General features: G+C 62.6%; 1 protein-coding gene and 1 long non-coding RNA gene across 2 annotated transcripts; both read left to right on the top strand.

The window, feature by feature from the left end:
- The first annotated feature begins 1,166 nt into the window (after nucleotides 1-1,166).
- LOC149996724 (uncharacterized) lies at nucleotides 1,167-4,232 on the top strand. Its single transcript, XR_016514056.1, has 3 exons — nucleotides 1,167-1,434; nucleotides 1,624-1,760; nucleotides 3,866-4,232. It is a non-coding gene; the product is annotated as an uncharacterized LOC149996724 (long non-coding RNA).
- Nucleotides 4,233-10,351: 6,119 nt separating this feature from the next.
- RFLNA (refilin A) lies at nucleotides 10,352-19,896 on the top strand. Its single transcript, XM_090291220.1, has 3 exons — nucleotides 10,352-10,661; nucleotides 18,956-19,065; nucleotides 19,425-19,896. Exons 1-3 carry the CDS (start codon nucleotides 10,455-10,457, stop codon nucleotides 19,741-19,743), a joined length of 636 nt encoding a protein of 211 aa, XP_090147346.1. The 5' UTR covers nucleotides 10,352-10,454; the 3' UTR covers nucleotides 19,744-19,896.
- The last annotated feature ends 4,198 nt before the right edge of the window (nucleotides 19,897-24,094 follow it).

The following is a 24,094-nucleotide window of genomic DNA, read 5'->3' as shown; positions in this document are numbered from 1 at the left end:
TCACCTTCAGATCTGGCGCGGAGTCTGCAGGGGAGTCTGGGGTCCCAGCACAATGCGGCCTTCACAGGGCCGCGGCGGGCGCGAGGGCGGGCGAGCGGGTGTGTGCGTGCCTGGGGACAGCGCTGTGCCGCTGCCAGAGCCCGGGCGCCTGCATCTGGAAAGTGTCGGGTTTAATGCCCAAGCCGCAGCCGGGGCCGCTCCAAGCACATGTCTGCTCACAGCCGCAGCTGTGCAAACTCCCGCCCGCGGGGCTGCTGGGCTCCTGACAAGCTCCTTCAGAGACAGTGGCCCCTTTGTCAGATTCCATTCCAGTCCCCCCGTTTCAGCGCCGCGGGCCTGCCGCAGGGCCCGCCCCACACGCGGCTGCGCAGCATCTGTCTGAGGCTGCGTTCATTCCACCTCGAGAAGGAAAATATCGTAACTCAGGGGCACAGGTCTGGGCTCACCCACCAGACTTCCCCCTGACCCCCTCAGGGACCCCCCTGTCCTCGATGTCCTTGGGGGTCCCGAACACCTCATGACACATCTGGCTGTGCCCTGGGGAGCTGTCTCAGCTTTATTGGCTCTCGGTGGCTATCGCCTGGAAGTCCCGCCCATGCGGATGGGGTGTGGTGTGTGTTTGGAGGGTGATGAAGACACCACAGTGGGCGCACACATGCGTCCGTGCCCTCCCCACCCTCGGAGGCGGGTGGACTGGAGGCCCCTGGGAGCCATCCTGTGTCTGGGCCGAGGCCCAGCTCAGCTTCGGACGGAGGCTTGTGGGCGGAAGTTTGTTTGGGAATGGGGTCCAACGAACAGGCTGTGCTTGGCACAAGGCTTGCATTCAGGAATTGCCTATAGAACAAAAACATATATTCATATATATATACACACACACATATATATATATATCCCATTTTCTGTGAAGAAAGTCACAGGAGACAGGGCCAGTGCTTCTGGAATTCCTTCTTAATGTTTTTCACGTAAGTATTTGGTTTGAACCAACATTTATTGATGACCTACTACGTGCCCAACACTGTCCCAGGTGCTCGGGATGGTTGGTGAGTGAGACAGGTCAAGTTCCTTCCTCCACGAGCTGCCTGCTAGCGTGAGAGACACAAAAACAAGGGTCCCCATAATCTTAGGTGGAGATACAGATACATTCCGTGAAGGCTGGAAAGCAGGGTGACGGAGGACAGAGTGACTGGGGAAGGAGGTGTAGTCAGGGAAGGCTTCCTGAGGAGGTGGCATCTACACAGAGCTTTGAATGGTGAGAAGAATCCATTCTGCCCTTGGTTCCAAGAACAACAACTCACTTTCCTCTTTCTCTTTGACAGAAACCTGGGAACTGGAGCCCGGGTGAGGGAGAGGTTCTAGAAGCTTCTGGATGTCCAGCTGGCCTCCAAGCAGCATCTTCAATGGGCCCTCGACACCAGCAGGTGCAGGAGGCTCATGGTAGGTATTCAACATCAGGAACGGGAGGGTTTTTTTTCTTTTCTTTTCTTTTTTTGCAGCTCTCCCGGTTCCTTGTCCATTAAGAAACCCCAGGCAACGATTTGCTTAACAAGAGCATTCAGCATTTCTCAGTCTTTTTTAACCTCCTTTCCCTTTGCACTTGTTTTTCTTCTCTTCGTTTGGATTCAGAGCTAAAACGTCCTACCCACTGTGATCATCTCTCCATGAACAGCTAAAGAGGCTGGGAAGACGGGAGGAGGAACCGTGGGGGATGCCGGGAGGCAAGGTCAAGTGCAGCCCGAGAAGCTCCACAGTCAACGGGCCACGTAAGCTCCACGGAAGGTGTCCTTCTTGCCAGATGCCACTCCTTGAAGCCCCTCAGGTGGGCAGCAGCCGTTGCAGAGATCTTGCCTAGCATGTCCGGGAGGGAGCAGAGAGAAGACATGTGCTGGGCCCCATGTGAAGCTGGTCACAGGACATCCCCGTGGCAGTCCCCTGGGGGCCGCCGGCTGAGCCCCAGGTCACCCATAGGGTTGGATCCCGCCTGCAACACAGGGACTGGGTTTACAGGGATTTATAGGAGCCATGGAAATGGTGATAAAGCCCTTGAACCTTTTACCAAAAAAATATATATATATATTTTTTCTCTCAATTATAGAGCTGCCAAAAATTAATGGGTGCCCTGGTTCTGTCCTCTTACCTGTCCTTCCTTCCCTGCGTTGGCCTATGGGACTGGGTCACAGAGACGATTAGTCCATGGCCCTGTCCTAGGTCCCCGCAGTTGGTATCTGGACATGACCGAGCAGGGAATCTCCTCCCTCTGGAGTCTCCTGTTGGCCGGCCCTGCCCCGCTTCTCCCCTTCCTCCCACCTTTGTATCGGTCAGGACAAGTAGAGCTAGCTGCTGTAACAAACAGCCCCCAGCTCTCAGTGGCTGAGCAGCCATCAGTCAGTAGGCGCTTCCCAGTGTCACTCAGGAGCACCCTGAGACTCCATCCTCCTTTGTGCTCTTGGGCTCCTCTCCGTGCAACCTGTGGACAGCGAGGGGATGCAGGAGGTCCACGGGCCACGCCCAGAAGTAGGGCACGCTCACCCCACCTAGGTGCCTAGAAGCCTGGGGAGTATGGCACAGCACTGTCCCCTAATGAGCAGGACGTGAAAACCGGTGAGCAGTCTGGCCACACATCCTTCCCGCCTCTCCTCGGCACCCCCACCCCAGTCCTGCTCCATGCGGCACGGTGTGTCTGGCTAAACCACCATGTTCCCCCCCACGGAGCAGGTGATTCCTTCCTCTTACTACGCCTCTGAGGGTCAGTGAGCCGACTCGCCTGTCCCGGCTTTGGAAGAGCCTGGGCACCAGAAGTGGTCTCTGAATTACGCTTTTCTGCCCCACGTGGGCACCTGTGAGTGTGCGAAGTGTCTATCCAATCCGAGTGAGATACAGAAAGCACAGTCGATCGCAGAGAGTCACGTTCTGGTGTGAGAATCCATCCATCCGCTCACCCGCCGCCCAAACACCCGTCCGTTGCTTGTTGGTGCAAACAGCAGTGTGTGAGGCCGCCGTGCACAGAGCCTTGGGAAGGGCTGCGCAGGAGAAAATGAAGGGCAAGGACCACTCTCTGCCCTGCAGACGTTCGTAACACCAAGTGCGCAGGAGGGGCCGCTCCGCAGCAGAGGCGTGCTGGGCCTGCTCTGAGTGGACCGCTGTCCCTCCGTGTGCCCACGACACGCTGATCCTTTCAGGGCACGCGCTCCCCCCCCCCCCCCCCCCCCCGTGGACTGCCCTTTCCTCCTCCTCCTCCTCCGGCCCTCACAGCTGGTCGCCTTCGCTTTCCCCCTCCCATTGCTTTTCCTGTCTCCTTTCTCTGTGCCGGTTCCCCGCTCTCCCCTGTGTCTCTCTTCACAGGGAAGCCTTTGCAAAGAAGACCTCAAGCTTGTGGTGGCCCCAGGGCCTTTGCACCACCAGGCACTGCCAGAACCGCCCTTCCGCAGGCTCTGCCCGCTCCACGGTCCCCTCCAGAGGAGTGTTCTTGACCCCCTGCCATCCGCATCTAAAGCAGCTCATCTGGTTATTCTCTGTGCCATCACCCCATTCACTTTGGGTAGATTAACTCTCTGAAATTACCGTGTGTAATAATCTTCTCTCCCTACACCATATGGCAGGTCCCACAGGAACGGGGACCAGGCCTTACTTGTCCCTGGTTGTGTCCCCAGTGCCTGCCACACCACAGGTGCACGATCAATAATTGCAGGTTGGAGGGGCAGGGAGAAAGCCCCTCTCCTCCCCGTCAGGGTCTTGGGATGGCATCCCTGAGCCCTCACCAACCGCCAAAGCCACGCCTGGTGCGACTGCCCCCCAGGCCCAGGCACCAGGCCAGGAGCCTGGAGTCTTCCATTTGCTTCATCTGAACGTCCTTCGTCTTCCCTTTCAGCTGGAAAACACACAGCCGAAGACCTGCCCGGACTCGCGTCTGCCTCGGGGAAGGACGAGACGTGGCTTTCGTCGGCCCTGCTCTGCCGGGGGCACCTGCGGGGAACGGGGGCCTGGTGCCCCTCCCTGGGTCTCTGTCACTGGGTTTGGCAGGACCTGGGACAGCCGCTGTCTCCTCAGCCCACCCCTTGCCTGCGCTGGCCTCGATTCCCCTCTCGCCAGCTGAGACTTGCGGTCGTGTGACACTTAAGGTGCGCAGATGTCCTGCCCGCCTCCGAGCTCAGACGGGCTGGCTGCTCCGTTAGTGAGCGCGTGTGCAAAGGCTCTCGAACAGCCGTGGTGCCTCTGGACGTGACTCCTTTGATTTCTGGTACAAACCACTTTTGTCCCCCCCCCCCCCGCCCCCCCAGGCAGGAAGTGGTGTGCTGGCCTCCCGGATTCAGGCGGACATGCTCGGCGATTTATGTGATGTCACGGCTTCTAGTCAGAGACCATCGGTGGAAGCGGATTTGCGTGGCATGGCACGTGGGGGAGACCCCAAAACCTTTGCTTCCCAGAGACTCGCCAGCACAGCACCTTTGTGTCCGCTGAGCGTGCCAGGGCCCAAGGCGTTTGCGTCTGACTTGTGCACGCGGGAGCAAGACGCCGGGGCCCCTGAAACACCGCGGAGTGGTAAGGGGAGGGGTGGAGGTGAGCGGGCCAAAGGAGGGTGAGTGAAGGCAGCCCGCAGATCCCCTTCGTCCCCCGCCCCCACTGTCACCGAGGTTGGCACACACGTCTGCAAAAGGCCCGGTGGGGCCGGCGTTGGGCTCTGTGGACCTGTGTGTCCCGCGCGTGGTCACCGCGGTGTCTGGGGATGCCAGCGAGCTCAGATCCCTCGGCGGGGGCAGCGGCCTGGGCTGCTAGAGGTCAAGGCTGGTTAGGGGGCAGGACACTCCCAGTTTCTAGACATCTCTCCGCAGGTTCCCGCCAAAACACAGAGGCCAAGATGCTTTTACAGCCAGGAGGCGTGGAAGCCGCCAGCCCGGCCCCGTGAGGAGACGTTCACGGGGCGGACCCTGGGAGGTGATGGCGTGGTGTGCCTCCTGCGGAAATGGGGACCCGAGGCTGTGCGGGGCCTGGGATCCACCCCACCCCCGAAACCCCCGACCTGCCATGATCACCTGGATGTCCGCAAAGACACGGGACTCCTGGGTCGGGGCCGAAGGGTGTTACGGCAGCCCTGGCCGCAGCCAGAGAGCTCTTCCTCGTGCCGGTCTCCTGAGCCCCGATGCCCACGGAGCCCCTCAAAGCAGGCCAGTGCCACCTGCTCAGGAAGCCAGAGTGTAGGGGACCCGAGTCCTCTATCAGCGGCAGTGACCCAGGGACACGGCACCTTTTCTCCCCTGGATGGCAAGCGCACCGACCTTTTGCTCTCTCAGCCTTTCGAAGCCGTTCCCTGTAGAGACGGCCCTGGAGTGACCGTTCAGATGGGGGGCAGCCTCCGCCTGTGAGACGCGCAGACGCACAGACCCCCGGAGGACTGTCCCCGGCCATGGCGACCAAGTGTGATGGGGCCGTGGGCCCCGGACTGAATAAGGAAGCAGCTGCCAAGGACATGACTGGGGCCATTTTAACATGAAATAGAGGTTATATGGCACCGTGGTACCAATGTTAACTTTCCTTATAATTCTGACTCATAACTACACTTACAAATGGGGTCACACTATTGTGATTCTGCGGGAAATCATCTTTGCTCTTAGAGATGCCGCCAAAGTCTCCTGGAGTTCAGGGTCATGATGTCTGCCACTAACTTTTCAAGGGTTCAGCAAAACAGACCTTGAGGTCCTACTGCAAGCACACATGCATGCACACACACGTGCACATACATATGGGCGCGATGCACATACACTCACATGTGTGTGCACACATGTGCACTCATGTGAGCACACACGTGCGCTGCACACATGCAGGGTAGGGGCAGACAGAGAAAGGCCAGGCACGTCGCCCTGTTGACCATTGCTCTGTGGAGGCGAAGGGAGTTGGGTTTTCATTATGTTATTCTTTGGACTTTACAAAATAAAAACTGGGGGCACCCCCTGGCTCAGAGAACAGGCCGCTGGCCTGGGGCGGCTGCCTCCTCAGTCAAGGCGGCGTTTTTATGACGCCCCGTGACTGTGACGGACGTTTACCCTGCCCTGCCTTAACTGAGGGCTCTGAGGACATAAATAAGGTTCTTGTTTACTCAGGCCTGTGAGCCCTGAGGCTGTTCCAGACTCACGGGCTCAGAGGTCAGCAGAACCGGCCCCCAGGCCCACGTGCATCCTGCCTCCACTGTCCCTTCCTCCCTCTCTTAGTAGGCAGGTCCTCGAGAGCTGTCCCGGGAGCAGGCACCGGTCCCCACCTCCGCGGGCACAGGCCCTGTCCCCCAGACAGACAGCTGCCCAGCAAAGGCAGAGCCGCAGGCTCAGGGACGCAACTAAAAATGAAGAGGTGAGTCATTGTTGAGGCTGTGTCCCCGTGGGGATGGCTGAGGCTCGTGCCGGGGACTGGGAGAGGACGGGCAGAGGGCACCGCTGACCAGGCCCCGCGCCGGGCCCTGCCGAGGACGCCCAGCCCAACGTTGCAGTGACCGGCCTGGGCCTTTAACCTCAGACCTGTTTCACTGGGTCCGTCGCGTGGGCTTGTGAACAGAACAAGGTGGACTTGTCCAGAGCGGCTGATAAAAAAGCAGCTGTCTCTCTCCTCTCCTCTCTCTGCCTCTATGAGCCCCTCTGACTGCTGGTGGCTGCTCAGAGGTGCTGAGCAGCGTGTGATCAATGGTATTTCCCGGATCCCCTAAACATAGCGTGTATGACCTGTCCATGTAAAAGTGGGCTTAGCTCACCACTCCCTTCTGTTCCTCTTAAAAGAATATAGATGCACAGATGGATAGATGTGTACATATGTGTATGGGTGTGTGTGTGCATATATAGTTTAAAACATACTGATCACCTAGGTCACTGTAACGACAGAGAGACAGACAATGAGTCACAGTGAAGAGGGTCGGGCAAAGCCGGTGTCCCCTCTGGCACCACGCCACTGGCTGAGCGTGACCGTGGCGTGCCTGGAAGCACACTCTAGTCACACCTACATTTAAGTCCAGGCTATTTTCTCTGCTTCATCCCGTGTGATTGTCCCCTCTGTATGGATGCAGGGACACTTAGGCACAGAGAGGGCTTGCCTGTGGCCCGGCCGCACAGCCGGGAGGGTCAGAGCGGGGACTGCGGCATACGGAACACACCTCTCCCCGGGGCTGGGCGGTGTGGACAGCTGCGTCACACACAGTGGGGAGGGAAACCTGCACCCACGGGCGCACCCCGCGCCTGGTGGCAGGGCCCCCCGTCTGGAATACGATGGAGGAGAACCCCAGGCAGCTCCTGATCCTGTTTGCACACTGGCCCCATATTCTCGCTGGACGGAGGAGGGAGATTTTCAGTGGGTTTTGATTGTGCCCCAGGGGAAGGGACAGCGCCTTGCTGCAGAGAGGTCCCTGAATGAGAACCCAGAAGGTCCCAGAGGAGGGTATTAAGACCTGGCCCTGCTGTGTGAGTTTAAGCAGAAACACTTACCTCTCTGAACCTCTACGGCTCCATCTGCTTCATGTTAAACTGAGGCATGTCCAGGTGGTTTGTGGGGCTTGAGCGGGAGACCGTGAGATGGTGCGTGTGCAGTGGCCTTGGTGACCAGCCCAGGGGGACAGCCCAGCTTCCTGACCGGCCAGGCAGCTTGGAACAGAGGGCTCACGGCGCCCCGTGGAAAAGTCTTTTTTCTCTGAGCCCTCCCCCACTCGCTCTGGCCTTTCCCTCTCGGTTTGGTGCTTCCCTTTCACCGGGCAGCCTGGGAAACCCCCGGATGGGGGTGCTGGGGGAGCCCCCAGAGGCTGGCATCACTTACGTTGCTTTTCTTCTTCACCACGTGCACCTAAAAGCAGGTGACTTCGCCAGCTCCCGGGTGACCGTCTCTCTCCACAAGGGGTGAGGCATGGGGGTCGCCCCTTCTCTCCAGCACAGGGTACGCACTTCAGGGCCCTTTGCGGGGTACCCTCATGAAGCGCCTACTCTCTGCCCAGTTGCTCCTCCTCCCCTCTCTTGAGTCTGACTTCAGAAGCAATGTGGATCAGATCATTCTGAAAACCTGCTTGGAAATCACTGCGGTCCCCATCCCACAACCCCCGGGCACCTTGGCCCCAGTGCCTGGCCCACCCAGAGCAGACCCCCAGGCCCCCTTCTTGCTCACCGGGTGTCACACTACAGAGGCTGACGTCCCCATGCCCACCCACCCACTAGCCCCTGGCTCCAGCTCGCTTATAGAAATTTCAGCCTTTCCTTCCCCTTTGACATTTGCAGACCATCTGGCCCCATGAGGAACAGAACTTCTACACCGCGGGTTTTCAGTCTGCAGCCCGTGGCTTCTGATCACATAAGTCAGAGGCCATGGCCACTGGGGTCCCTTGTGCGGGCCACCAACCGGGTGTCACACATTCGTAGTGTGGTCGTGTTTCTCCTGCCACCGGCCGCAGGCTTGTGCCCAACGTGACTCCACACAGGGGAGTCCCTCTCAGGGACGCGGATGTGAGCACAGGAACCTTCTGGAACGCACGTGGGCGTGGGCGTGAAGGCCATCCGGTCAGTGTGACTGGTGCCAGCGGGCTGGAGTAGGCGAGGCGAGTGAATTTACGGGACTATCCCAAACTAGAAAATCACAACAAATACTATTGTAGTGCAATATCTTAAAGGTCAAAATTAATGTAAAAAAAAATCGAAGTGAAGGAAACGTTGATTTTAAATCAAGGTGAGATGACCTTCAGCTGTGCACCCCCTGCGCCCCCCCATGCCCCCCCGGCCCTGGCAGACTCGTCACCTGAGCATCCTCGCTCAGTCCACGAGATCAGAATCCGAGCTCCTCGGAGACTCTCCTCGGGGACTGCCGAGCGGCGGACGCGGTGGACGTGGCTTGCCCGTGGGGGGCCGTGGCAGGTACTCAGGGAGCATGTGACTCTTCATGGGTCTGTGTTCTGCGAGGACCGGCCCCCCACTTTTTTCCACCCATTTTGGGGCAAGTGGCCTGAGGGCTGAAGAAGGCTAGTCTTGCCTAAGAATGGAGGCCAATGGGGTCTGTTCTGTTTTTTTTCTCCAGAATGTTCCAGGTGTTCAAGCCTCAGGTTAATTCTGTCTGGGCAGCAGATTCTCACGCTCTTCCAGGTTGATGTGGATGTGGGCTGTCAGTGCCCCTGGTCACGGGTCCCTGTGTCCCCCAGCACTCCCAGGAGGCTCCCACCCCTCGGGCCACCTCACTTCCCCGTGGTGGCCCCACTGTCCTTGCTGTCACTGCTCCTGGAGGGCTGCCGCTGTCCCGGCTCACTGCCTGGCTGTGCGGGGCCACCTCCCCAGCAGGCACCCTGAGCCGTCACCTGTCCCTCTGATCACTGATGGACGTTAAGCCTCCACCACCCCCACCCCCATTAAACTCACAGCGCTTGCGTCTTGGTGTGCCCACCCCATCAGCCTGGGCTCCCCAGAGCGGGGCTGGGCTGGCGGCAGGGGTGGGGGGCCTGCAGCGTGGGGTCCACACGCCCAGCCCCTCCCTCTGCCCTGGCTCTGTCCCTAACCCCCTCTCCCACGTGCCTGCTCCTCACAAAGCAACCTGCGGGCAGCCTGGGCTCTCCGCCCTCCCAGCAGGGGGCGGGGCCCCGGGGTGCTGTGGGCGCCTGCGTGGGTGGGTGGGTGGGAGCTGGACGTGCAGTCCTCTGGAGAAAGGGGAGCCATTGCCCTTCTCCCCGAGGAGGGAGGGAAAGGGGGGACCCTTATTAGTGAGCAGGAATCTGCTTGGAAGCAACCGGGAAAACAGGGACACGCTGGGGGATTCCAGGCCGTTTGCAGCCGTCCCCTCCCCTCCCCCAGCCCCCCTTCTGCCCACAGCCCGGCCCAGGCCCGGGCGGCCGCGGGCAGTGACCGCGCACCGAGCGCTGGGCACCGGGGCCGAGCGGGCCCTACGGAAGCCCGGTGAGCGCTCAGGCCGCTGCCTGCGCCGCAGTTACGGGGCTCCCGAAATAGACCTGTGAGCGGGGGAGCCTGGGGCCGCCCCACCAAGCCTGATTCCGGCCCTCCCACGACTTGGGGTGACTTGGGGGCCCCACGAGTCACCCCTGGGTGTCGCCACGGGGCGGTTATTCCGGGTGGGGGCACAGAGACATCCCTCTTGCGCGGCCGGCCTGGGCGGGCGTGCGTCCCCGGGGCGCGGGCCGGGGCGGGCCGGCGGGGGAGGGGAGGGGACGGGAGGAGGAGGAGGCGCCTAGAAAAGGAGGCGCGGGCCGGGGAGGTGCGGACAGGCCCGCGGCGGGCAGCGCGGCCGGGGGGCAGGCCGGCGTGGCAGCGCGGAGCCCATCGCGGCCCCTCCCGGCGCCCGCGGGGAGCAAGGGGCGCGGGGACGCCGGGCCTGAGCGCCGCCTCTCGGCTCTGCCCGCAGGTCCCGGGCGCGCAGCCCCCGCCGCCGCCGCCAGCCCCGGGCCCCGGAGCGCGGTGGAGGAGCCCCCCGAGGAGCCGGGGGCCTGCGCCCCGCGCCCCCCAGACATGGTGGGCCACCTGCATCTGCAAGGCATGGAGGAGAGCCTCAAGGAGCAGAGCCGGGAGGGCCTGCTGGACAGCCCCGACTCCGGGCTGCCCCCCAGCCCCAGCCCCAGCCCGCCCTTCTACTCCCTGGAGCCTGGCATCCCCGACGCGCGCGCGGCGGGCGCAGGCGCCTCCTCGGAGCCCCCCGGTCCCGGCGAGGCCAGAGCGGTAAGCGCGCGCGTCGGCGCAGAAAGGCGAACGGGGCTGTGGTGGGGAGGGTCTGCCCGCGGCGCGCCCCAGAGGGGTCCGGGCAAAGCCAGGGCCGGGTTCCTCCGCGCGCCCCCACCCCGCCCCGCCAGTTCCAGCCAAGACGGTGGCCCAGGGACAGGCACGCGCCCAGGTAGGGACCAGGGCGCATCGGTGGGGACCTGCCCGCGGAGTGACTCCTGTGTCAGCAGGGCGCAGGCCGGGTGCAGGACGGCCCCAAACTCCCAGAGCAGCGGCCCCCTCCCAGGGGGCTCGACCCTGGGCCGCAGCGGCGCAGACAGCCCTTCACACCCAGGTCCCCAGCTGCTCCTGACCCAGTTCCCTTTACTGACCCCCCCACTGCCAACGTGCAAGTCTTTTTTTTTTTAAGCAAACCCAGACAGGAGCCTTTCCTGCCGGGGATGGTGAGGGATGTTGACGTGGAGCGGAGGCTGTGCAGGGGGAGGGCTGGGACCCAGGGCAGGAGCCCACGTTTGTCGCCTGCGGGACTTAGTGGGGTCTTTGCGTGAGCACGCAGCTTGGCGGCTGCACGGAATCGCACCCCCGCAGGCGGAGCAAGTGGGGGGGCATCCAGTTCCTCCCCAGCTGACCCGAGGAGGCGGCAAGGTGAAATGGGAGTTCGCTAACAGCCCCGGGGTATATCCCCTCTCTTGCCCTTGCTTGCCCGGCCCCCTGCCCATCTGTGTGTGTGTGAGGCTGGACCCCACACACTTCCCGGGCCCTCGGCCTGCCGCCTGGGACCTCCCAGGGCAGCCAGCAGTCCCCGGCTGCAGCCCGATGGCATGGCTCCCTTCCCTCGAGAGAACGACAGGAGTTTTCCTTTGCGCCTCCCTTGCTCCGGAATCCAGCGGGCCCCACACGACTTGGCACCTGCCTCTCTCAGGGACCTGGTGCCTCGCGGCCCCAGACCTCATTTCACCCAGACAGGCTGCAGCCTGGGCACTGGGATCTTTAAAACCTGCCCCGGTCCTTTTCACCTGCAGTAAACTTCGGGGACTGCTGTCTTAGACCCAAATAACACGGTGAATTTGAATTTTGGTCTCTCTTTTGGGGGCTGGGGGCAGGAGGGGTGTGGAGTCCTTCCGGGGGCAAACAAGGGTGACTGAAACTGCAGTGACATCGGTCCTGTGGCCGTCCCACAAGTCTCAGGTTTGGCACCTTGGCATAGAGGGTACCTTGGAGCACATCCCGGTGGTGTCTTACCCAACAGGCTCAGGGAAAGGGGACAGGGAGGCAGTCTTCCCGTCTATTGTGTGGGTGACCCAGAATCTGCCGGACGCTTTCTCTGCCCGCCAGGCCGGCCAGTGGCCCACCTCGCTCATCCTGGCTGGGCCAGTCGCATTGATTTTCTTTCGCTTCCGTGCGAAGGGGATGCCAGGGCTGGAACCTCGCTGTTCCAGGTCTTTCCGTTTGGCTGGAGGCAGAACCGCAGGGTATTTCCTCACAGGTAGGGGTATCTGCTTAGACAGCCCCTCCGGGTGCCAGGAGGTGTCCGGGGGCTTGATGCTCGTCCGCTTGTTTTCACTGTGAGGTACTAACTCCATCCTTCCCCCCATTTTCCAGAGGGGGTGCTGAGACCCAGAGGTTAGCCGGTGGGCCCAGAGTCACCCAGTGGGTACTGGTGGGTGAGTGGCCCTGCTGGGATAGAACCCCAGAATCTGGCTGCAGAGTCACTACCCTTAGACCTTATATCACCCCCACTTTTCATGTGGAGCTCATGAAATATCTTTGTGGGTTTTATTATTTTTTTAATTAAAAAAACAAAATGCCTGTGAACCTATGTGGTTTTGAGATGCTGCTTTTAATAAAAAAGAGGGGAAATGGTTGCCATAAGCAACCTCTCCTCAGCAGGAGGCCTGCAGCTGCCCCCCTACCTACCCCCCACCAACCCCTCACTGCCGGGCAGGCGCCCCGCCCCCCAACCTGGTGTTTAACAAGCTCTTCTTGCTGATGACTCACGGAGAGCCCTTTCCAGGTCAAGGTGTAGGTGGCTACAGACCTGGCGTGTCCTAGGGGAAAGGGACAGAAGCCTGTCCTGCGTCCCGGAACCCCTGGTCTGCAACGCCATGCAGAGTCTGGTGGCAGCAGCGCAGACCATACAGTTGGGTCTCAGCCTGCTGTGCGCAGGCTGGCTGGCTTTGTTCCGACACCCCGATCCCAGCCCTGCCCTCCCAGGCCAAGTAGGCGGCCAGCGGCTTGAACTCGAGGCCTGCTCCCAGACTCTAGCGGCCAGGGTCCTCACCAGCCTGTCCCCAGACTTAGGCTGGACGTGTGTGTGAAGTTTGCTGACGCTTCCCTTCATCAGAGAGGTCCCCTCCGCTACTTTGTTTGAATGGGGCTGGTCTTACCTTCCGTATGATACGGATGCCCCATCGCAGCAGGGTTCCTGGCCACTGGGAGACCGTCCCCACTTACTTCCAGGCACTGGGACTGGGCAGGGCGGGAATGAAGTGCCTCACCCCGCCTCGACCGTGGGTTTTCCTGCACACTCTTTGGGGCAAAGATAGTAATGTTCCTGGTGATCCCCAAGCCTGTGGAGATCAAGGAAGCAGATGCGCTGCCCCCACCCCCAGCGTTTACTGAGCATCTACAGTGGGCCGTGTACTGTTTTGGACCACGGATGACACAGCAAGAAACAAGGTGTTGCAGGTCCCTGCCTCACAGCACGGCACTCTGGTAGGACACAGGGCCAGGAGGGTTGATAAGCTGGGGAGGGAAAAACTCGGGACACAGACTTCCTGGTTGTCGGGCCGCAGTGTGTGCCAGGCCACGAGAACAGCACGTGCAAAGGTCCTGGGGCAGGAACCAGGTGGGCGTGTTTGCGGAGCGGCAGGGAGGCCGGCAGAGGCACAGCGGGGGCTTGTAGGCCAAGCTGAGGCCAGGAAGTAAAATTCCATTCGGTCTTTTAAAAACATACTTGTAACTTTTTATTTTTATTTTTAAAAGGTGTTAAGAGCTCCCGCACCCCCCAAATTAGAAATCCGAATCAGAGACTTGACTGAGAGCTGCCCGTGCAGAATGGGATCTGCGTTGGGCTGGCCTCCCGCGGGCGAGGCCTGGCTCCCCTGCAGGACACCCCATCAGCCACGGCTGCCAGCTGGGCCCGGAGGGGTTGCCTGTCAGCTGCGTTCATCCCACAAATATTTCAGCCAGGCGGGGCCAGGCGGGGCCAGGCGGGGAGCCGTGAACAAGACAGGCGCTGTCTGCACCCCTTGGGCTCCTGGGCCTGGGCAGTCAGCCCCTCCCGCTCTCCCTCGTCCCATCCTGCCTGCCTGGCCGCGCTTGGTGGGCGGTTTGGGGGCGTTGTGGAAGAGGGGGCCTGTGCAGCCTGTCTCCCCAAGTGAACAGGGCAGGTGGGGAGACTAGCCCTGCCCCAACTGACTGCCCCCAGGGAGACCGCACATGGCATTTGGGACCTCCAGCTGGGCTCTCTGGGGGCGTGTTTGAGGGGACAGGCACCGCTGCGCTGGGTGAGGTGCAGACAGGTCTCCCATCCGTGGCAGACGAGGGACTCAGCCCTCTGCAGGGCAGCGGCAGGAGGTGCAGCTGCCACCCCCGCCCGCTCTCTGGGGCTGTCAGCAGGTTGGGTGGGTTTCTGGGTGGCACTTGAGAATGTCCCCAAGCATGAGGTGCTGGTCCCTGGGACCCAGACACTGAGGGACACCCTGTGGGCCGCATCTAGGTGGCATTGGTGGAGGGGAGCGTGGGTCCCAGCCACCTCTTAGGGTCTTTGGCTGTCCCCCGAGCCCTGCCCCCGCTGCCCCCAAGACCCTGGATAGTCTCTGTTCTTTGTTTCTGGTCTGTGACAGTGAAACCACAGACTAGGGACGAGAGGGAGGGAGTTTGGGTTTAGGCAGCTAGTGCCCGGGACTGGGAAGGATGGCAAGAAGGAAGGATGGGTGGATGGACGGACAAACAAACCAACCGAGGAAAGGGCTCAGCCCCCATGGCCCTCGCATAGGCCTCCCGGCGTGTCCCTGGCCGGCGAAGGTGCGTGAGCAGGCCCAGGTGGAAGAGAGCCAGGTGCGGCCGGCCAGGGCGGGCGGGGCCTGAGCAGAAAGGGGGCCCGTGCAGAGGGAGGGGAGGAAAGGCAGGAAACCCGGGGTCTGCCTTTCAGCCCCGTTGCTGTAGTCTGGGGTGACCTGGTCTCCAGTGGAGACTCAGCGAAGGCCCCCCACAGCCTCCCGTCTCTGTGGGGGCTCACCTGTCTGACAGATTCATCTCTGCCTGTAGCAGACAGGCCCACGGCCTTCCAGGGGCTCTGGAGACGAGATGAGGAGGGAAGCCGCAGGACCCACCTTCGGGGACGTGCCCTCAAGCGGGAACCCACGGCCACTTCACTGGGGCCACATGGTCTGTCCTTCTGCCCTTCCTACCCCTAGCCTCCAGGCTGGGGCTCAGACACCCGGACCCCAGCCCCTTCTTAAGTGACGTCTGAGTGAGGGAGCGCGGGTCCCCCCTTGCCGCTGGCCAGGCCTTCCCTAAGAGCAGGGCGGGCAGCTGTTCCGTGGGCCCAGACGCAGGCCCCTTTCTCGGAGGCTGCCAGCCATGGGACGGTGTGTTTTGGGAGGTGGCCTGAGTCTGTGGGGAAAATGGGTGCCCCTCCTCCAGTGGCTGTCAGAAACCTGCAGGTGCCTGTCCTAGAGCCGCCGTAACGAAGTCACACACTGGGCGGCTTCTCCCAGAATCCTGGAGCCAGAAGTCAGAAATCAAGGCCTGCCGGGGCCGCGCTGCCTCCAAGGCCGTGGGAGGGAATCCGTCCCCTCGTCTGTTCCAGCTTCTGCTGGTGGCCAGCCGTCCTTGCCGTCCCTGGGCTTGTCGATGCATCCTTCCAGTCTCCCCTGTCACCACCTGGCCGTCCTCCCTCTGCGCGTGTCCCGTGTCCGGAGTTACCTCTTCTTATGAGGACACCAACCTGCCCTTACCCAGTGAGACTTCCTCTTCATTTGGTCGTATTTGCAAGGACCCTTTTTCCAACTGGGGTCACATTCATAGGTCACACATCTCTGTGGAGGTCCCTCTGGCCACCTGTGGAGGGGGCCGGGCCACCCTCACACCCTGTCTTCAGTCTGATGCTGCGTCTGTGTGTCAGACCCTGCCTCCAGGTCTTTACTGGGCCCATGGTGCCTCCTGACTCATTCGGGGTCCCCTGCCCCACCCCCAGCTGGGCCCCGTTCAGCTGCCCCTTTGTGCCGCGTTGGGGGAGAGTAAGGAGCCCCCCTACCAGCCCCATAAGAAGGGGAGAATTCCTCAGGGTGCCCTGCTTGGATCATTTTCCTCGTGGGTGACTGTCAAGGCCAACCTTAGACCAGCCAGTGAACTTTTGTTCTCAAATCCCAAGTCCCAGCAGAAGACAATCGTGTTTATTTTCTGTCACCGCGGAAGCTGTCGCCTGCCAGTGAGGCCGTCGAGCAGGAGCAAAGGTTCCATGGGGCTTTGGCCAGGACTCCCACCCCCATGCCCGTGTGGGGTCTCCTTGGTGGCCAGTTGGGGTCCCGAACCCCTCCTGCCGCCACTCACCCTCCACTGATGGGCGCTTGTTGCTTCCTGGCTGAGCGGAAAGTTCAGAGTTCCCCGGGCCACGCGTGGCTTTGGCCGCAGCCCACGCTGTGGCAGCCCTGGCTCCATGTGTCATCCAGGCTGGGGCCCAAACCCCGCTGTGCTGTCTCTACGTGTCTCCGCCGGCCAGGCTGGGACCCCTGGCTGGGCCGCCACCTTGGGCACGGCCCTCTCACCGCAGAGCGGGGGTCGCTCCGTGTCTGTGAGCCGTGCCCTGCGCAGCAGCCAGGGGCGGGGGCACGCCAGGGCGCTCGGGCGTATTTTTACTTCCAGCCAGAGAGGACTTACCCTCGGGAAGGCGGATGAATCACCCGCAAGGCGGGTGGGGCCTGGCACGGCCTGTCCTCTGGATCCTGCGCCCTCCCTTGCCCGCCCAGGAGGCCGGGGTGCCGCAGGCCTCTAGAAGCAGCTGGAGGCTGCGGGCCGTCCGGGGCCGGGAGGGAGACGTCGGGGAGACTGCGGCGTGTGGCCTTCCTGGCTCAGCGCGGCGTGCCTGGGACCCACTGCTCTCCCCCTGGCCCTGCCTCCCAGAGGTGCATGGGGACCTGAGCCGGGACCCCGGCTACCAGCACCTCAAGCATCCCTGCCGGTGTGAGAGTCTCCTGGGGCCTTTCTTCCCTCCAGGACGGGCGCTGCGGGGGCCCTGGGGGCCCCTCCACTGTGCGTGCCCCTCCCCAGCCCCCACCCCCCGGCGGCTCCCAGCGGAATGTGGCCCAGTCTTTGAGGAGCATCTCGTTCCAGCGTGGTTGGAAGGCCGCCCTCCCAGGGCCCACGGCGTGCCTTCTTGGCTGCGACAGGGGCCTCCGGTGCCCAGCCTCCAGCTGGCTGCCCGTCACAACAGCCTGCGGCCAGAAAGACTGCGCTCTGAGCTGCGGACACCACGGGGTCGCCCCTTCCTGTCGGCCTGCAGCCTGCGGGGGTGTCCTTGGGCCTTGGCGACTTCCGGAGCTGTCTCGCCACCAGGCCCGCTGGATGCCGGCCTGCGTCTGGGCGCGCCCCCTCTCCTATCTCGTGCGGTGCTCCCAGCTCGGCGGACTGGTGCTGGTTTTCCACAGGGGGGCGAGGGGCGCCTCTGGAAACCACTGCCCAGGGCTCAGGCTTCCCGGGCCAGCCTGCGGAGGGAGACTCGTCTCCTGTGCTGCCGGCCCACCGCAGGGCGCACCCCCCCCCCGCCCCCCCACCCCCGTGGAGCCCGACCTGGCCCGAGGGGTTCAGCCGTTTCCTTAGCCTGGATAGACCGAGGAGGGTGGCGCCTGGGGCTTTGCCTCTCCAAGAAGTCCCGCTTCTCCTGAACTTGGGAATTGTTCTTTCTTGGGGGCGTGGGGTGGTTAAAACCAGCCCAGGCGGCCTCCCTCCTCCAGCGAGTCCACCGATCTGGACAGAAGCAGTGCTTCCGAAAGGCTTAGCGCCCGTGTTCACGTCCCTCTCGTGGCTGCACCCTTCCTTCACCCTTCAGTGGCCACCCGTCACCCCTTTTTGAACAAGAAGAGCCCTTGGAGGCACTGCCGCATACCACCACCAGGGACTGCGCACAGTAGGTTCTCAGCACACAGTAGGTGCTCCGTACACACCTGCACACGTCTGGGAAACATCTTTTTGGAGAGAATGTTTTTTCTAGAAAAATCAAGTCCTGGAGTTTTGCAGTTGGGATTGGTGTTGGCCAAAGCGAGGGAGCCATGGAAGGTGCTGGAAGCACTGGAAGCCGCGGCTACACTTTGTTTGGTTTTTTTGGATCGACCTCCCGGAAGCACGTGTGCTTGCCCAGGAAGAGGGGGCGGCGTTGTCTCAGGATTCAAGGCCGTGGATTGTACCTGTCTCCAGCGGAACTCATGATATGAGCCAGTTTTTTCAGGGCTAACTCTGTGCTGGGCGCCGTCACTCAGTCCTTGCCACAGCTGCGTGGCAGGTACACCTGTCACCACCTTCAGAGCCCAGGAGGCTGCGGCCCAGAGAGGGGGCGGCCGTGATGGGAAGGCCTGGGCAGGCTGCCCTTCAGAAGGTCCAGGGGTCTGAGGCTGGTGACGTAGCCACCACCTTGTGTGACACACCAGAAGGGGGAGGGGGCTTTGGAGAACCTCACACTGGCCAGAGGGGACACACATCACAGGCAGAACTTGTCCTGTCCCTGCACCCCCAGAGGGGCCGGGACGTGGGGTCCCCACCATGTTAGTGCCAGGCAGAGAGCTGACGTGAGCGGGTTGGTGGCCGTGCCCACGGTGGCCACCTTGGACGTGGGGCAGGAGCAGGAGCAGAGGCTGGTGTGCGACGGTGGGGACCGCAGCTCATGGCGCTTGTAGCGGGGCCAGAACGGCTCTGACTGTAGGAACCGGACGAAAGACGTCGCCACGGAGCCCGAGGCGGCTGCCAAGAGCTGCCTGAGGTCTCAGAGGAGAGACCTGTTCCTGTCGGATCTCGGCTTCAGGACCCTTGCTTTTCTGGGCTGGCCTGGGGGCCCCGTGTCCATGCAGGACGGTCCAGCGTGGGGGGTTTTCCTGGGACAGTGGAGTGGGTGAGTGCGGGGGCAGAGAGAGCAGGGGCAGCGCTTTGTTCACACTGGAGCCGGGACGCACGTGGGAGACCTGTCTGTGGCCCGACAGGCTGGGGCTGGAAGCGGGTGGGTGGCCCTCTTGTGGCCGGGGGAGCAGGGGCCACCATGCCAAAGCCCCGTGACCCTGTGCCCGTGACTCTCCCCGCAGCCCCCACCCCGCCCCCCGAATCCCTCGGCGCTGGAGAGGAGGCCCCGGCTGCAGCCAGTGTTCTTCGGCGAGGGTATCGAGGTGAACCCGGAACCCGCACACGAGATCCGGTGAGTGGGGCTGCACGCTGGTGGGGACGGGGCAGGTCCCGGCCCCGGGGGGCGGAGGCTCCACAGCACCCCTCCTCCCTGCCCCCCGAGCCCCTGTGGTCTGGTCGCTGTAACAAACCCCGTGTGCACTGAGAGCCCATCTCGCCCACGGTCCCAAAACACCCCTTAGGGCACATTCTTCTCCCAGCTCGGGGTCCGGCTGGGGTCGTGTGTTGCCAGCTGCCCCGTCTCACCAGTGTCTCCCAGGCGGGCACAGGCCTTCTGCCCTTCTTTGGCTTTTGGCCACGGCCTGTCCGAAGAGGCCAGACCACGGGTGAGAGTCCCACTGGGGCTCATGCCCCTCCTCCCCGCCCCCCCAGCTGCAACTCCGAGGTCAAATACGCCTCCGAGAAGCACTTCCGGGACAAGGTCTTCTACGCGCACGTGCCCACGGTCACGGCCTACAGCGAGACGGTGGTGGCGGCGCCCAACTGCACGTGGCGCAGCTACCGCAGCCAGCTGACCCTGGAGCCGCGGCCGCGCGCCCTGCACTTCCGCAGCACCACCATCATCTTCCCCAAGCACGCCCGCAGCTCGTTCCGGACCACCCTGCACTGCAGCCTGGGCCGGCCCTGCCGGCGCTTCACGTCCAGCGTGCAGCTGCAGCCCGGCCAGCACCCCGGGCCCTCCCCGCTCTAGCGGGGCGACCGGCCACGTCCCTGGGGGGGCCGAGGACCACGGACTCCAGGGCTGGGCCTGCAGCCGGGCAGGCGGGAGGGGGCGAGGTCCAGGGTCCGGCCCCCTGCCCGGCCGGTCCAGCCTGGTGGACTCTAAATGGAACAATTCTATTAGCCCCTGGCGCAGGGTGCGGGGCAGGCAGCCAGCGGGTGGCCGCCCGGGGGCAGGTGCAGGGGTCTTGGCTGGGGGGCCTGCTGCAGCTCCTGCAGACCCCCGCCACCCTGTCTGCCCAGCGCGGGTGGCAGAGGGATGCGCTCCAGCCTTCCTGGGGTGCAGCTTGGCACTGAGGGCTGAGGCTGTGGCTGGGGGTTGGGGTGCGGCCCCGAAAGACCATGTCTGCGCTATGCCAGCAGCCTGTGTCCCTGTGTGGAAGGTTCAGGGCACAGCCCTCTCAATGGAGGCCTTTGAGCTCGGTGTCCAGCAACGTGTCCCCAATAACCTCTGTCACGCTGCCTGCAGAGCCAGGGACTCACGACTCCAGAGCCTTTGTGCCAGGTGCTCGGGGAGGCACTGAAGGTCCTGGAAGTGTCCGCTGTCACCTGCCCGAGGCTCAGGCCCAGCCAGTTGCTTCAAGAGAGACAGTGGGGAGGAGGGGGCGGTCACCCGCCACCAAACACGATGGTTCTACCACGACAGAGCTGCAGGGTCCCCCTTGCATGTGTAGTGTCAGGAGAGGAAGACCCCTGTTCCCTGGGGCAAGCCAGGTCCCTGCGGCGGGTGGCTCCCGGCCTGGTGCTTCCTGGGACAAGTGCCCCAGAAGCCCCCGAGGTGTGTGCGGGAATGCTCCCAGACCTGCGTGGACCTGGGGGGGTTGGGGGTGCCCCACCACTTCCCTGCTCACCCCAGCCCCCAGGCGGGGCAGAGGCCGGGGCAGTGAGGAGGGGCACTCGGCGCTCACGCCCAGGAGAGGCCAGATGAATGATATATTTGTATGTATCGACCCAGATGGTGCGTGTTCTCTCCAGAGATGCTTTCTGATTAACAGAGAAATAACTTAAGAATCAATTGATTATCTTAATAAAATGTGCAAATCCAGTGTTTCTGGGACCCTCGGACCGCAAGGGGGGGGTAAGTTTGGCCTTTGTAGGCCCACGGTCCCTCCCTTCTGCTCGTGGACTCAGAGCCTTGTGGCCCCTGCCCCCTGCAGGACAGCCTCAGTGTGCGGCCGGCAACACACAAGGGCCAGTTACAAATGGAGAGGCCCAGGCCTCGCCCTGCGGCTCGGTCTGGGGTGATTCCCAGGAGGGCCCGGGCTGAGTGCAGCCAGGGAACAGCAGCCACGGGAAGTGTCCTCCATGAGCCAGGCCAGCGGGGTGGCTTCGGACAGAGGCCTTTTGCTGGGGACAGGCCCTTCCTTCGCGGAGGTAGGCCCCAGTGGTGCTGCGAGCAGGGTGAGCCGCGGCCTCCTGACAGCCAGGCTTTCCGGGCAGCGTGTAAAGTGCTGATGAGGATAAGGGACACCTGCTCCCAGTACGGGTTCAGCGCCCGCTGGGCTCTCCTTGCCGCCTTCCCTGCTCTGGCTCCTCACACAGAGGCTACGCAAGGCACGGAGAGGCTAGGAACTCAGCCCCTGACGCTGGGGGTGGGCCTGGTGGCCAGAAAAAAAGGCCTGACCTCCGAGGCTGCTGTGATGATAAGGGTTTGTGCCTGTAAATCCTCTGGAGCAGTTGAACCCAGCCAGACCCTTCCTGGGGGCGGGGCCGGCTCTGGCCCCAAACAGCGGTCATGGCCCCCTGGCGGTCACCCCTGCGCACCTCTGGGTTCACACTCACTGGCCTCAAATCTAACCGGCAGTCACCCCCCCATCCCTGTGCCCACGGAAACACATGCCCGCAGCCCCAGGCCCCGACGGGTCCCACCTCCAGGGGTGAGAAGAACAGCAGCCCTGGCAGCTGACAGATGAGGCGCTCACTGTCGTCTGCCCCTCACGCGTTTAATCTTCCCCTTGACCCTGGGAGGTACTGGTGAGGAACCCTAACGAGGGGCAGGCCGCTGACCCGCCCCAGCTGCCTAAGGACTGAGCGGCCCGGGCCCTCCTACCAGCTGCCAGGGGTTAACCCCCCAATTATGCAAACGGCTTCTCAGCGGCCGGAACGCCTGGCGCTTTCCCGCTCAGCCCTGCCCTCTCCCCTCAGACCCACTTGTCCTTGTGCCTTGCCTGCCCCCCTGCCCTGCACACAGGGGACGGTGGTCCTTGTACTGGAGACTGAGGCAGTGAGCCCAGCATGCTTCCGGCAATGCCACCGTCCCCATGTGGCAGAGGGAAACCTATCTCCCAGGCCTGGTCCTTCCTCCTGTCCATCCAGCAGCCTTGCAGGCCGCCACCCCAATTCCACAAAACAGCAGAAACCTCTGGGCCCCACACTGACCGATGCCAGCCACCCTGGGCTCCCAGCCTTCGCCCACCCACACAGGTCTCCTCCCATGAGCCTGTTGGCCGGTCCCCCAAGAATGACCACCTCCAGGAAGCCACGCTGACTGCTCAGGGTCGGTTCCCTGAGCCCACCCAGAGCCCTGAGCCCAGCCACTCATTCCTGCCCTCCCTGTGGGAGGCGGAGCTTCAGGCAGGTGGCCCACGCCTCCTCCTAAGCCAAGTCCTGGCCAGGCTGAAAGGGAGGAGCCAGATCGTAGGCTAGGGCGCAGCTCTGACCTTGGGCACCACCCCGCCCCCACGGTGAGGCTCCAAACGACCCACATCAGAAACACCTGGACTGCAGACTAGCGGCACGAGAATCCTGGGCTGCTCATTGAGAACTGACTTCCAGGCCCACCCAGGACCTAGCGGATCACAGCCGCACGCTCCGGGGGCCCAGGAATCTGCATTTTAAACAACTTCCCAATGTCCTGAGACATGGGGACATTTGCCAACACCTGTCCTTCACTTGACACATCACATTCTGATTTCCTCTCGACTCTGATACCCAGTGTGTCAGTGCAGGTCAACAGTCACCAGGGCTCAGGGCCAGGAGGAGAAAGAGAAGGCTCTGCCTCGAGCGGTCCTGTGGGTCTGAGACACGGGGTCAGCAGGGGCCGGAGGGGAAGAAAGAGGGAGGGAGGGAGGCGGCCTTGGAGGAAGTGGTGCCCAGCTGGGCTTGGACATGTGTGCAGTTCTCCAGGGAGAAGGGGACTCGGCGAATCATCTCGGCCTCCGTGGGAAGGGCAGGGCCGTGAGAACACTAAACAGGACGGGGCATGAACGCCCCAGGGCTGAGGACGGGCTGGTTGCAGCAGAAGATCCGTAGGGTGAGCCCTCGGAGGGCACCAGGTGGGGGCACTTGAGCCCACGTGGCGGGAACCCAGGCCCAGGACAGGGCCCTCTGCTAGCCCAACAGTGCCACCTGCCTTCCGGCTTCAGTACTGGGGCCAGGCGCCCCGTGAGGCCAGGCACAGCGCACGGAGGAGCAGACAGGGCTCAGAGGGCACTCTCAGGGCCCTAAGGTCACACGGGATGTCCCCACAAGGCCTGGAAGCCAGACCATGTGGCTCCAAAGCCCTCTGTTCATTTCGTCTCTTGGGCAGAGCTCCCGGATGCAGACTGCTCGCCTCCCCCACTCCCACCCCCGCGGACCTTCCAGGTTCAAGCTTGGAGGGCAGGCTGGGGTGGCGATTTATTTTTATTTATTTATTTATTTATTTACAGTTCTTCACAGTAGGCCACCTGATGAGCTCTCGGGGGTGGCGATTTTTTAAGAAAGATTTTATTTATTTTCAGAGAGAAGGGAATAGGAGGAAGAGGGAGAGAAACATCAATTGGCTGCCTCTCGTGCCCCAGCCAGGGACCTAGCCCGCAGCCCAGGCCTGTGCCCTGACCAGGAATCAAACCGGCGACCCTTCCGTTTGCAGGACGGTGCTCAACCCACTGAGCCACGCCAGTCAGGGTGGAAGATGGCGATTTTCTCTCCTCTCCAGTGCACCCTGGCTCTCTGCTGCCCCCAGATCCTGCAGGGAATGAGGCTGAAGTCCAATGTCCGGCGAGGGGCGGGGGCCCCGTGGCCACAGCAATTTCTGGCTGAGGCCGCAGCAGAGCCCCGGAAGGCTGGTCCCAGGCGGAAGGAACACGGTCCCCTTGGCCAGGCGTGCTGGCCTGTTCACAAGCCCGCCGGCCGCTGGGATCTGGGGTCGTTTGTCCCTGGGTGGGCTGAGAAGCCAGCACCCCCGGGCTTCCTGAGCCGAGGCTGAGGGACAGGGACAGAGTGGATTCCAGCACCACAGGACCCCAGGCTTAGCGTGATGAGTGAAAGGAGAGCCCCTGCTTTGCAGGCTGCCTTGGGGAGGTTCACCTTTTCAGTCCTGGCCCTCCCTCACTTCTCAG

This window comes from Furipterus horrens, unplaced genomic scaffold, assembly GCF_987537825.1.
Source record: "Furipterus horrens unplaced genomic scaffold, mFurHor1.1.pri manual_scaffold_11, whole genome shotgun sequence".
NCBI classification, from domain to species: domain Eukaryota; kingdom Metazoa; phylum Chordata; class Mammalia; order Chiroptera; family Furipteridae; genus Furipterus; species Furipterus horrens.
This window is presented reverse-complemented; position numbering and strand designations above follow the sequence as displayed.